Consider the following 14,469-nt stretch of genomic DNA (forward strand, 5'->3'; position numbering starts at 1 on the left):
TTGAATTATTGCGCATGACATATAAGAATCAATGTTCCTGTAAGTTAATACCAGGAAAGAAATAACAAGGGCATGGGAATTAAACTGAATATGGAAAAAAAATAACCTGAAGAAGAATAAAGAAGAGAATCAAACGTTAAGACTAAACTTATTTTCAGAAGTACAGATTTAGCTTCATGATGTCATCCAAAAGTAGCGTTGCCAATGATAGTCCTCCCAAACCAGCCAAAACAAGCAATCCCACAGCTCTGTTTTCAGCACCAGAGTAATAATATACCCAAGTATTTGGTTTTGGAACACCTGGCACAGGCACGTATACGAATCTTGGTGGTGGTGGTGGTCGCAAGGGGTTGCAGTTCTGAGGACATGTGGGAAACTTAGGAGGAGGAGGTGGCGACGGTGGTGGTGGAGGTGGAGGTGGTGGTGGCGGCGGAGATGGACAAGGAGGTGGAGTTGGTGGCGGGGGTGGTGGAAGTTGCTCACCACAGGTGTCTCCACAAGGACATGATCCACACTTGATTTCAGTCTCCGCTGGTGGCGGAAACAGTGGCTGGTCTAAGTCTAACTTCTTAGAAGATACTATGACTTCTTGAACCGAATATGAAAATGAAATGCATATAAGGAACAACAGTATTGTAGGGTTTTGAGGCCTCAGACTCAGTGTGGGAGAAGCCATTCTCTGAGACTTCGAAGTAGGGACTTGGAATTTACTTCTCAAAAGTCAAGGTATAAAAACGAATGAGAGAGCGAGAGAGAGAGAGAGAGAATAAGTATAGAGCGGTGAAGGGGTTGGTGAATAAGTATAGAGCGTAGAGTGCAGGAGTGGTGTGATAAGCAAAGGTCATTCATTAGTATTAGGTAACTTTGGTCATTTCGGAAATTGCATATAGTATGAGATTGAGGTAAGACAAACTTTGTTTGTTCAGTTATATGTGTTCTTCAACACTGTTTGACAGCAAATTACATGTGGTTGTTGTAAATGTAGGGGACCTTGTGTCGACTCTCACTTTTGGGGTTGAGAAGTGAGAATGATCAAATCTTGTATGAACTTTCTGGACAGTTTAGTGAGAAAACTTCACTTTTCTGTGACTGAGAAGGGTTAATTTCTTTGTACAATTATATGTTCCAAATACCTTCTGGCAAAGAGCAATGTAGTGGGTTCTTTATTCCCTACACTACACTTTTGACGGTGCATAAGAATATTTGCCTTTTGCATAAGGTAAGGTGATCAGATTCAGGCAACAAGTGCACCATAGTTTTCTCTAACTCTTTCTCTGTACTCCTTTGCTTTCATGGTCATTGCATGAGTTACTATTAAGTGGATTCTAACTCTAAAACAACCTTATAAAAGGTTATAAAATGAAGTTTTTATCCAATGAAATGTTCTCATTTCTAGTCGATTTGAGATCTCGGCACATTATCTCATGTCCAGAGTAACACCTCATGCATAATAGAACATGGGTAATCCGATAATGACCCAATAACGGATGATACGATAGGTCCAATAAATTCTTGTTAAGATAAACTCAAAATAATTCTGATACTATATTAAGAAATAACTTTAAGCCTAATTCAATCTCATAAACCAATTTTATGAGATTTAATTAAACTTAAAGTCAACGTCTTAATAGATTGAATTTCTACTTTCACGTCATTTCCTTTATAAAATAAAACTAGAATATAGTATTTAATCATGATCAAATCATATTATAATTCATAATTATAATATAAATGGAAAAGAGAAATTCAACGATTAGTTATTCTTTCAGGATTTAGAAGGGTGGCATCAGACACTATTATCTCTTAAAATGCAAAGTTGGTCTCTTGACAACAGAATAGAATGCCTCCTTCACTTTGCATAAAGTGGGAAGCTGTCACTATTCTTCTCCTTATGTGACCAATTATTGGAATCTTATTTAATTAGCTTGCACTTGCCATAGAACTATCTTAAAGTTATGCCTTTCTACATAAATTTCCCGAGACAGATTAACTTTTTTGCAAAACTCAGCTTTTCATTTAAAGTACACTTTCTAGTTCTTGCACATTACTTACTATGTGTATGTTTTGAATAATACCAATGTGCTAAAGGCTTTAGTTAACATTTTCCATTTACTGTTTTGAAGTTGGCTGCAAGATAAAATGGTTTATTTTGTTCCTTTGATATGATATATGACTATATACAACTTTCAGAGTTATTGTTGTCCCTTTCCTCAAATTTTATATATGATCGTCTACATTTTTGAATTATGGTCACTACGAAAAACAAAATGAGGTTGCATGTAAGAAAAAAAATGGTTTGGGGTAGCACATTAAGAAAGGAATCACATGCCCGGAATTTAGAATTAAAAAAGTGTACTCATACACTTTTTCTTGGTTGGGATCAGCCATCCCTTTTTTGCCTCTTCATTATTCTTTGCCACTCCTAATGAAGTTGCATGCCAACTATGAGTTGTAGGGTTTCATCACATCAGATTTATCACATACAAATTTAAAATACAATATAGAAGAATATCAATACTATATCATACTGAGAAGGTTCTCCATGTATTTAGTGCTTTGTTGTTGTGGTTCTCCTAATGTATTTCTGTTTGATTTGATGATTATAGAGTTTGACAGAATTTGACTTTTAATCAATTTTTTATAAAGATCGTGAAATGTCTATTTTTATTTTATTTATTCTGATAAAAAAATATAATGCATTAAATTCTCCGTATATGCATACATGTGTATTGGTTTTTCATTTACATTGCTGCACAAAGAGAGAGTTGTTGACGCTCAGAATTTATTCTGATTTTACAGATCATAAAGATGATGGCACCAGATGCTGAGTTTAATGTTCCTTGCATTATTTTGCATATGTTTGGTTCTTTTGCATATACCTTGGAGTGTGTGCAACATTCAAGCGGTTGAGGAACACCACAAAAATTAGGAAATGATTATCACCTCCAACTCCATCTTTGTCTCACTCATTTAAATTTTGGCCCAACTCAAACTCTCTTTTTTTTCTTACAACTTTTTAAGGTTAATAGAAATTTTGTTAATCTTAATATATTACTGGTTTTTGTTAATAATATGAACCAATTCCAGGTACATATTCCATCCTTAAAAAATGTGCATGCTCTTTTTTTATGAAAACAGACCTAAGTTTATTAGTGAGGAGTGATGGAACACATGACCTAATGAGTATTTTAGCATAAAATATGTGTTTGAAAAAAGAATAAGTAATTATGTATTTAAGATAATAATGATTTTTCCATTTATAATCTATTATCCAGTGTCTTTATTGAGAAAAAAACATTTATTTTTAAGTAAAAATTATTATATGTATAATGATTTTATAATGGTGTTTTTAAATTCATAATCAAGTATCCATTACCATAGTCGATTATGAGTACTTGTAATTGTAATTGTAAATGGTGATCTGTAATTATAGTTTTAATAAAAAATTGTGTAAGAAATATATTATATATTTTTTTAGAGAGTGTGTTTTTTTTAACAAACTCTCTATTAATTAAAATTGATTAAGTAGAAAATAAAACTCATGAAAAGGTTATCATTTATAGTAGTAAATTTCGGTAAATATATAAAAAGAGCTAAACATTATTTATTTTCGAATTGATCATCAGACTCAAAGGAATGGAGCAACATTAGCCGTTAACGTGAATCTAATTCATTTATGAAAATGTGAATCTAATTCAAAACTATATATAAGGAATCCAAGTTTTTGGGTGTTAAATACTAAAATAAAAAAGCTCAAGAAAACAAAATCCATCTCAAATATAACATATTTAAAAACTTCAAATTCAGGTTTTACAATTTTATAATTAAATATTTTCAAGCTATTATATTGTACATAAATGGTGGTCAACCCATACTGCTATTTAAAACATTCAATGTTAGTCGTATTAACGTAAATCAATTTTTTTTGAATAATTAGTCTTAAATAAAAAGTACTATATGTTATTAGTTTAGGTTAATAACAAGATAAAATACAACGGATATAAAATATAGAATTTAATATATATAAAAAAAAAAAAAATATATATATATATATATATATAAATTATACACTTGTTTTGGATTTGAGATGTCTATACTATTCTTCTAGGTGTATATATTCACCTTATAAAAAATTATTAATTGGAAATGACGACCAACTAACGACCCTTCCTAAGGACACATGTCTCATAAGATAAGAACTAAAAGACACAAACACGTGTCTAACAGGCAAAGCAGAAACAGCAGAAACTGACACGTGTAAAACACGTGGCTCATAAATCTAGAGGAAGTCCTCCAATCACAAAACCCAAACTTATCGCATTCCTCCCAACACTACACTATAAAACCAGACCAAACTCTCCCTCATCAACAACAGCAACATCAACATCAGCAAAAACCAAAACACAAAAGACATCGAAAATGGTTGGAATTGGGGTTCCGATTTGCGTGCAATGCGGTACGAGGAGCAACCCTTGCCGGTGCAAGGTGGTGGGGCCGACACTGGGGTTTGTGGCGTTTGCGGCGGCGGCGGTGGTTGAGTGGCCGGTGGGAGCTCTTGTCTATTGCTTTCGCCACACAAAGGGTCGTAAAATTATGGGTCATCCAGCTTCGGTCATATACCCTTCAGTCACCAATGCCATTCCCATCTAATTAACTATATATTATAAATTCATATAATCTTTATTATATGGTTTTCACTATGCTATTTTAGGCTGTGTTATTAATGTACGTTTTATAATGTACGTATATACGTGTATGTATGTATGTATACATAATAAACTAAGCAGTCTTTTTTTCTGCTTCTTAATTTTATATTAGTGGAACCTATGGGAGGATTATGTGGTGTTTTTGTTATGATAATAGCTTAATTGGTAAGATCCTTTGTGATTAATGACAATGCTACGCGCAATCAACTTTAATAACCATGTGCTATTAATATAACCAGTTTTGCATAGGCGATTAATAAATGATAAATTATTTATATAACATTTTTTTAAGTTCTCTCTTTTTAAATATAGCAATTTAATTAATTTCTAAGCTCTTCAAACTAATAAAACTCACGACTTTAAAATAAGTAGTAAATAATTGGGTTAAAAGGGAAAAAGTTAAAACCATAAAATAAAATAAGTTTATCTGTAAACTAAAATTAATTTATAACTATTTAAAAATAAAATTTGAAAGAATTTATATGTAAAAGTTTATAAAAAAAAATATTTAATTTAATTTTGTAATTTTAATTTAGAAATAAAGAAATTTTAATTTTTTTAAGTGTTTATATAAAATTTATGAAAATATTTTAATTAATAATATAATTAGTTTACATTAATTTACAGTTTCAAAAAGTTTCTAACATAAAACTAAGCATTATGATTATAATAATGGCTAATTTTTTTATGAAAAAAAATATAAAAAGTTTATGATAGTTGTTTTAAAACTAGGAATGAGTGAGTGATGTGATGTGTGATGAAGCCGTTTTCCTTTTTACTCTGAAGAGTTCAGTCTTGTTTTGTTCTTCTTCCTTTCTCCTTTGTCTTCTCCAAACACATTCACAAATTAACCTTTGGAAGTTTCTGATATGAGAATGCACCCACCATTCTTCTCGACCTTCAATTAAGCTTCCTATTAGGAATTGGAAAGCCAATTCTCTCAAATCAGAGGGTGGGAGAACATCTTTGTACCAGGTCTGAAATGCTTCTTTTCCTCATTCTTCCGATTTTGCCTGCATGTTTGGATTTTCTTTTTTTACAAATTTTCGTTTTTGGTCGATTTCACATACCCAGTTTCATAGTGTACGGTAAATCTGTGAGAATTTTTGCTAGAAGTTGGATTAATTGTCAAAAATTGAAACTTGGCATTTACCCTTTTGAGGAAACGATATTAGTTTTTAGAAGGGTTGGGAAATTAAATTGAAATGTAGAGTATTATGAAACATATTGTGGAATTAGTTATGTGATGGTGTAAAGGAATGAGTATGCTCAAAGTTATGTATATGGTGTAAAAGCTTGACCTGCAAAAACTGGTGAGACTGGGGGCAATCTCCTCGCATACTCGCTCCGGTCCTCACAGCTGACGATCCGCCGTGCGAGTCAGCTCGATCTCCTCTACAAAATCGTTGAATCGTCCGAGTATGCGAGTATACTCGCGATTTTGACAAGACCCAACAACTGAATCATAGAGAGAAGAATTTGGAATCGTTGTAGTGCGATCCTGAGTTAAACTAACGGAGAGACCATAGGTGTTGGTTCTGACTTAGACCAAAGCATGTTGGCTTTCTGCAAAATATATCTTTGATGTATTTTGTCTAGGATAAGTGAATGCTACCATCTCTGTTCCAAGAAGTTTCAATTCCAAGGAAATAATGTAAGGAACCTAAGTCTTTCAAGGCAACGTGTTACTTAAAAATTTAATAAGAGATGCAATGGCATGAGAAGAACTTCCGGTGATGATAATATCATCAAAATATATGAGAATAAACGTAGTAAAACTATTTGAAAACAGAGTAAACAGGTGACGTTAAAAGTATTGGAAAACATAGTAAACAAAGAGGGATCACTTTTATTAGGAGTGAAGCCAAAGGAGGAGTTTGACTTAGCTTGTGAAACCAAGAAAGTGGTGCTTGTTTGAGCTCATAAATAGCCTTTATTAGCTTGCATACAAGAGTAGAATCCTTGGATATAAAGCCTGGAGGTTGCTGCATATACACAGTTCCATCCAAATCTATTTGATGTTTTGGCCACTGAGATTATAAAGCTTTGGTGAGAACAAGACATATGGTAGTAGGCCTAACAACGGGACTAAAAGTATCAGTGTAATCCAATCCTGCGGTTTGATGAAAGCCTTTGACGACAAAAAACCTCGTTTTGTGTGGCTGGAAACTCCCATTTGCATTAAATTTGTTCTTAAAAAACCATATGCAGCCAACCTTAGTTGCACCAGCAAGGAGAGTGGTGAGGTTTCCCAAGTATTATTGGCAAGTAGAGCATTGCACTCATGTTGCATGGCAGGTACCAATCTGGATTGTTGAGTGCATCGTGAAGTGTAGTTGGTTCAGCATACGAAGAAGTAGTAGTAGTAAGAATCTTTGGTTTGAAGACACCAGCTTTGGCTCTAGTAATCATAGGATGAAAATTCTTGGTTGGTGAGGGAGAAGGAATGCTCGGATGAGTTGGAGAAGAAGGTGTAGAGCAAGAATCACCATGATCCTGCAGAAAAAGTACAAGAATGATGAAAAGAAAGAAGACATAGAGGCCATCGTTAAATTTTCCATGAAGGAGTATTCCTTGGTGTTTAACATAGTGTTGGTTACGATTAAACTCAAAGAACGCATTGTTGTCTTTAGCAAACTTTGAAACGTTATTAAATTCTTGGTAATCTGAGGAACATGTAAGAGTTTATTAAGAGAGACTTGTGTTGAAGTGTGTGGCAGAGTGTACATATCATTGACAATATGATGAATGGACAAACTTGTACCGTTACCTATCTTGACCATATCAGAACCAGTATATATATGCAGAACGATATGCAAAATAGAACCGATGCACCCATGCATACCAATACTACATAATATTCATTTTTAAGCAGTTGATTATATTAAATATGGAAGTTAAGTAAACCTTGTATCTAGATTTCTCTCTTTCTAAATTTTATGGTGGTTTGATGGTGTTCGTCATTATCAACCTAATTAAATAGATTGATTCTAAAATTTACGTATATTTATATATTGCATGTTTGGTGAAATAACTACGTCATACTTTTCCACTTTCTATGTTTTTAAACTTATATTAATTACAGTTTCATTTTTTTTGGTAGTGCTGCATCCTCTTTCAGATGGGTATAGTGAGGGGGGTGATTTTGGATGAATCAGTTCTCTTGGCTGAAAGTGATGATGATCAAACTACATCTACTCTACGTCCAGGAGCTGAGTCTCTCACCCGGACACTCTTCCTGTCCAAAATCCATAGCGGAATTGCTTATGATTCGGGTCTTCTGGACGACAAGGTGAGTATTCTTAAAGGAATTGCTAATCTGTACTCACTTGATTGCTTTGCCCTGAATGACTCTGCAACTGAGGCTAAGCCTGGATGGAGTAATACTGATGATGGAAGTGTTATTTATCTGGTTTCAAATAAGAAGGAGTTCTTACCTAAGTTAAACCGCTATAATTGGCTTATTGTTGTTCTGAATGTTGGAGGCGAAAGTTCATGTCACAATCTTAATATACTAAAGATTGAAAGCTTAGAAGAGTTGCCATTGACCATATGCCGCTTAAATAAGAAATTAATCGGAACCAATGCTGTGACTGTGGGTTACACAATGAAGCCTTCGCGTGTGGAAGATTTTGCAAAGAGGGGTGCGTTTCCTTTGTGTCCTACTCAACACGGGTTGATGTTCGTGCCTCTCACATCCAATATGTCATTATCATCTCAGCTGAAGGATGTTGACATAGTTCTCCACAAAGCCACTGATGAAATATTATCTATTGAAGACGATAAACTTACTTTTAAACAGAACATGCAAGCATTGCAAAAATATTTGGATCAGCACCAGGATATCTGTGTGATTGATCCACTGAGTTACATCTATCCTTTATTGGATAGGTTAGAAATTCAACAAGTTCTACTTGGCTTGGTAGAACTGAACACTGAAGGTAAATGTTTGATCCGAGGGGCCCATTTTTGTAAGGTTGATAACTTTGATGAATTTGATTTTGCAACTGGACTATCTGAAGCTAGATTGTCTCTTCCATGTATAGTGAAACCTAAAGTTGCTTGTGGTGTCAGTGATGCACATAAGATGGCAATTGTTTTCAGAGTTGATGATTTTAAGAATTTAAGTGTTCCTCTTCCAGCTGTTATTCAAGAATATGTGGATCACTCATCCACTTTGTACAAATTTTATGTCTTGGGTGAAAAAAATTTCTATGCTGTCAAGAAGTCAATACCAAATGCTGATATTTTGATGAAATCATATAACGGTGATGAGCTCAAACCTCTTTTGTTTGATAGCTTAAAATCTCTGCCCACTGCTGACAGTATCACAAGTAATGAGTCTATTGACCTTAAGTTGGTTACAGATGCAGCAAATTGGCTTAGGAGAAGGCTTCATCTTACCATCTTTGGTTTTGATGTTGTGATTCAGGAAGGTACTTGTGACCATGTAATTGTGGATGTAAACTATCTCCCATCATTTAAGGAAGTTCCTGATGACATCGCCATTCTTGCTTTCTGGGAGGCTATTAGAAATAAGTTTGACTGTAGCGTGTCTAAATAAGGATTTGTTTAAACTTTGTGACTATTTGACATGGAATAATGTCAATGATTGCATCACACCATAGGCAATCGATCATATCAAGCTGAAATGGGATTGAATAACTCGTTATTGCTTATTTGAAGTTTAGAATACTTGCACTCGTTACTAATGCAATCTAATGTTTCTTCTGCTTATTTGAAGTTTGGAATACTTGCACTTGTTGCTAATGCAATCTAATATTTCTTCTGCTATTTGATGTTATATAACTTTGCAAGAAATTTTTAGGTAGAATTATTGGCATTTAAACTGTTAACATGTGCTAGATTCTGTGGGTTATATTAAAAATACTTGATTTCACTATTTATTTCTTACTTGTTCAATTTTGCAAATTTACATCTCAATTTTTTTCGAATTTGATCTCCTATAATTTTAATTCTGAAACTATAGTTCATCTGTTAAATTTAATTTTAATATTTAAAGAAGGAAATTTACTTCTAAGAGCTAAGAGCCATTACCATGAACATTTTCGTCAAATATTGGATCTTAAATTAATAAATGGACTAATATTACATTATCAAAATAGTGGAGGGATCAAATTTGTAAATTTAAGAAGGTATAGATCAATATTTCTAGTAAAACATTTAAAAAAGTACTTGTCTCTAGAAAATACATTTCCAGACTTTACTACAATGGGGTGGAAATTACATCTGATATTAGCACTTCTAATCTATAAATGTATATATAAACATGTCTATATATATATAAGGTACAGATTTTAGGACAAAACTAAATTGCTACAGAAGCACCTAACATGTAAATAATGGCTTGCTTCTGCATAAATGACTATCTGGAAGGACTGGTATAGACTAGTGAGTTTTGAGTTGCTGCTGATTCCTCATGAGTTTCTCCTTGTTCTACTGGACTGAAACTCACCCTTTTCTGAAGAAAAAAAGAAATCATATAAGTTATTCCCTGAAGAGTTACATATTAACTAATTAATATGTGTGAATTAAGATGCAATCTGCAATTTCAACGATCCTTTGCATTGATAACTAAACAAATTACTAGGACACTACAAATATCATAGGCGGCAAATTCAGACCACGAAATTTTCTACACTTGTTTCTTGCTAACTTGGGTTTCAACTTCCAAAGACCTTCAGTAATGACTTAGGCCACACGTTTATGAAGTTGCTAAAGACAGCTAGTAAACTAGGAATACTTATAATGATTCCTCGTGCTACATTTCTCAGCATAGTTGCTGACAAACCGACAATGTTGACGTTTTGGCATGGTAACTATTACCCTATGGCAGACAAAGATGCAGAAAGTGTGCCAAGTGTTCAAAACCAAATCACAGTAGCCTCTATCACACAAATTTTCAAGGTAGGATTGAGAAATAAAAAGAAGAAAAAAAACTTGCTTCTAAAAGTAATGGATGAAGTGTGATTTTAGTTTAGCGCGTATGTGCCCATTACTTTCAAAACTATTATTTGCATAATCATTACTATGAATAAAATTGTTGAAAGGTGCTTTATATTAAAAGTAATCATTCAGAAATTAGATAAAAACCGAGATAAGTATCAATAACAAGTTGTTGTGTTTTTAAATGTTACAAGAGAGAAATATGATTAATGTTAAAAAAAATGTTTGGCCAATTTGAATGAAATTTTTTAATGTAGAAAACTTAAATATACGACTTTTCATGGTTTCACTCCCACCACGTTGGCATGAGTTTTAGTTTTAATTTCACCATTTGTGGTAAAAACAATTATTTCAAGAATAATTTATGCAACATGTTTTAATTTAACGCACAACTATGATTTAACTCTTCAAAAAGCTTTTAAAACACGAGCACCGACTTTTGATGCTATCCTACGTTTGACTTGTGCCTATAAATTTGCATCTTTTGATTGAATGGTAAAAAATGAATGAGAACTAAGAATACGGCGAGGGCATGTTACTGACCATGTTAGATAGCTTTGGAAGAAACCACAGAAGAACCAAAAGAGAACAAACAAAAATAAGAAGAAAAAGAAGAAAACAACGTGAAATACCCAACTCATGACTCAATGCATTATCCTCACAAGTTAAAACTTGCAATATAATTTTATTTCCCCAAACACTATCATTAGCATCAGCAAGTTAAAGTGATTGCTACTATTATCATTAACTATAATTTGTACGCATAAAAATTAAGTATAGTTTATCTCAACTATGCTTTCAGCCACAAGATTTCTCTGTCTAGATTTTTGATTTGCCGCTATTTTGATTCTTGAGTTAGAAAATGTCAAAAGTTAACATTAAAATTTGATTTTTGTATTCATATATATATCATCTTTCGGGTGGTCAACTAGAAAAACGGCAATTTCGGATGTTGAATCACAAAATTTGTGTTTATATTAAGATAAGACAGAACAACTCAATCTAAGAAGATATCACATCATTTAATACAAATTTAACAAGTCAGTTGGAATATACTGCCAATATAACTACATGTTATAATGCATAATAATTTATTAACTTTTATAGCCACATCTTAAAATATTTCGAATGATTTTTTTTATTAAAAACATCAAATTTATACTAACGTAAACAACCACTAAAATCGAACTTCGCATCATCAAATTGTATATTTTTTTTAAATTAGTATTTTGGGCAATATTTAATCGAATTCATTGTAAACTTTTCTTTCTTCAAAAGGAAAAAAACTATGAAAAATGCAGAAAGTCTAAATAATAGTAAGATTTTTACCGTGAAAAACGTATAACAAACAAACTTTTACATGTTGGAATTATTCCTCCCCTTCTTTTTCTTTCTTTTAATTCTTTTATTTACGATATTCAAACACAATCTTTATCCTGTTCTGATGAAATATACGATATAAATCTTCATATAATAATAAAAAATATGATTTTAAATTAATGTTTAGATAAATCTTCATGTGTATGTATGTACGCAACAAAACTATAGTGCACGTTGTAGCAAGCAAAGTATCGAAAGAGCCGAAGAAGATCACCAAAACATTCAAATAAAATGTCAAAGATTTCAGAACACAATTCACAACATTAAAATAATCAAACAAAATTAAACCAACACAACATACCCTTTGCGATTTCCGATTGCGAAGCTCCTTTTCGGCCTCCACCACCGTTGCGCCGCCGTCCACGGCGGCGGCATTGTTCCCCATGTACAAACTTAAGATCTTCTCCGCCACCTCGCCCCCGTCGTGGCTCTCCTCCATGAGCCTCTCCAACTGGGCCTTGGGCACCCTCATTCTCACCCTGGTGGGCCCACTGCTGTCTGGGCCCGGCCTATTCTTCACCACGGCGAGGTCCGAAACGGAGCGTTTCGACAGCATCAAGAAATCAAGCCTATCCTTGGCGTTCATGCCACGGATCCCACTGGATCGCACCCTCCTCGTTAGTGGTTCGGGCCGAACCTTGGGTAACTCCACCAAGAAATAGAGCTTCCTGGGCCTGAGCTCGTGGTGGGGCTCCAAGGGCTTAGCCCGAGGCCCGAAGTTTTTAACTGCGTGAGAGTCTAGCAGAACGTGTCCGGGGTAGTCCTTAACGACGTCGTTTGCTGTAGCTGGAGTCTTGAGCTTGAACGTTTCACCATCTATTTTCATCACCTTTGCTTTTTTACTCCCCATAGCGTTTCCCATCGATTTTCTTTCACTTTTCTTTGATTCCAATTTGTATGTGATTAATTTTGACAAAGGGTGGCGCTGTTGATGCTTTTGCTCTTTATATTGCCATCATACAAGGTTCAAGTTGACAAAAGGGAATTATGATTACGAGGTGTGTGTGAATTTGTGGAATTTTGGTTCAGATTCCATACAAATAAGGGAAGAGAGGGTTTATATATGTATAATATTAGTGGTGTGAAACCATTGCTACAAATTTAGCTTTCTTATTAGTGAGAATGAAAAAATACTAAAGAAGTTAAATTGAACAAAACTCAGTATAATCTATAAACGTTGAAAGTCTTTAAAAAGGTATTAATAAGTAGTTGATGATTTATTTATAATCAACCTGGGTCGTTAAAGATTTTTTCCATAACAATATATAAGGTATGGGAGCTAAGCCAAACTTCAAATCTTAATCCAACTCGTCTTTCCATTAAAAAAAGTTAAGCTATATTGCATATCTGATTTTGTCCAAACCACTGAAGAAAACAACTTCAGTATATAGTTCTTTAACTACCAATCTAATGGTCTATGACTAATTAATATTTTATATACCATACTAATTGAACAAGATTGGAAGAAAAAAATAGGCGAAACAAAAATCTAGAATGTTTGCTATTAACTATTATAAATCATGTTAATTATTGAAAAACTTAATAAAAGTATTGTATATGATAATCTTTTATTATTTAACCTTATTAAAACCCTCTACATGATTTTTTATACTGAACCGATTGGAATCGTACGACACCCAAAGGCCCAGTACTTGGTGAAGATCCAATCGATATAACTGAAACTATTATAGTCAAAAAGAGGATTCACGAGACTAATGATTAAGTATCAGGTAATACACTCTTAATCATGATCCAAAATTTTAATTTAACACAATAACGAAGGGTCCATGATATAATCATATAAATAGACACAAATTTTAAGAATCAGGTACGTCATCATTCAGTACTAATAACATTAAATGTCAAACATTGAAGTCTTACTTAAACGCTGAAGTGCATTTTGTATGTATCATCCGAGTTTGAAATTCACAATAAGCGAGACTAGAAGATCATTCGAGTAGAAGGTTGGAAAGATAGACGACCTATAAAAAGAAAGACAACAATTTTCATGATTCCAACTTTAATAAAAAACATATATTTTTCTAAATGAACTAGTTTAAGTTGTTTATACCATATATATCGTATTAAAAGCATACATGAAATTGTCGAAACAAGTGATCTTCACATAAAGCCTTACATTTTTGTTTTTCTAATAATATTTAACAATGAAATATATGGATGATATCGCAATCAAGCAATGATTAATTAATTGATCAGAATTTATTATTTGAAGATAAATTTACTCAATACAGAGAAGTACGTATGGTGCATGAGTTGTGGCATGCTAAGCAACTTTTGAAAGGGATAAGGCGCTTTAGAGGCCTTTTTACATTTTCAACTTTTATTAAGATACGCATGTCGGTTTCATAAGTAAAGGTGCTCACACACAATCACAGTTACGTTTAATGGTTCTTTT

At 33.3% G+C, this 14,469-nt stretch overlaps 3 protein-coding genes across 3 annotated transcripts; 2 read left to right on the forward strand and 1 right to left on the reverse strand.

Annotated features, from left to right (window-relative positions):
• Positions 1–4,357: 4,357 nt before the first annotated feature.
• LOC137814973 (uncharacterized) lies at positions 4,358–4,812 on the forward strand. Its single transcript, XM_068617952.1, has one exon. The coding sequence runs from the start codon at positions 4,420–4,422 to the stop codon at positions 4,648–4,650; it is 231 nt and encodes a 76-aa protein (XP_068474053.1). The 5' UTR covers positions 4,358–4,419; the 3' UTR covers positions 4,651–4,812.
• A 624-nt stretch (positions 4,813–5,436) lies between these two features.
• LOC137814974 (inositol 1,3,4-trisphosphate 5/6-kinase 4) lies at positions 5,437–9,500 on the forward strand. The gene is made up of 2 exons (XM_068617953.1): positions 5,437–5,681; positions 7,810–9,500. The coding sequence occupies exon 2, from the start codon at positions 7,828–7,830 to the stop codon at positions 9,268–9,270; it is 1,443 nt and encodes a 480-aa protein (XP_068474054.1). The 5' UTR covers positions 5,437–5,681; positions 7,810–7,827; the 3' UTR covers positions 9,271–9,500.
• Positions 9,501–9,845: 345 nt separating this feature from the next.
• On the reverse strand, positions 9,846–13,292 carry LOC137814975 (uncharacterized protein At1g66480-like). Its single transcript, XM_068617954.1, has 2 exons — positions 12,355–13,292; positions 9,846–10,188 (listed from the first exon to the last, which is right to left on the reverse strand). Exons 1-2 carry the CDS (start codon positions 12,913–12,915, stop codon positions 10,093–10,095), a joined length of 657 nt encoding a protein of 218 aa, XP_068474055.1. The 5' UTR covers positions 12,916–13,292; the 3' UTR covers positions 9,846–10,092.
• Between the last annotated feature and the right edge of the window lie 1,177 nt (positions 13,293–14,469).

Source organism: Phaseolus vulgaris, chromosome 1 (assembly GCF_000499845.2).
Source record: "Phaseolus vulgaris cultivar G19833 chromosome 1, P. vulgaris v2.0, whole genome shotgun sequence".
In the NCBI taxonomy this organism is placed as follows: Eukaryota; Viridiplantae; Streptophyta; class Magnoliopsida; order Fabales; family Fabaceae; genus Phaseolus; species Phaseolus vulgaris.

Coding starts and splice junctions, on each gene's coding strand:
- LOC137814973 (XM_068617952.1), top strand. CDS start 4,420: ATGGTTGGAATTGGGGTTCCGATTTGCGTGCAATGCGGTACGAGGAGC.
- LOC137814974 (XM_068617953.1), top strand. CDS start 7,828: ATGGGTATAGTGAGGGGGGTGATTTTGGATGAATCAGTTCTCTTGGCT.
- LOC137814975 (XM_068617954.1), bottom strand. CDS start 12,915: ATGGGAAACGCTATGGGGAGTAAAAAAGCAAAGGTGATGAAAATAGAT. Junction 10,189..12,354: donor GCAATCGGAAATCGCAAAGG/GTATGTTGTGTT, acceptor TTTTTTCTTCAG/AAAAGGGTGAGTTTCAGTCC.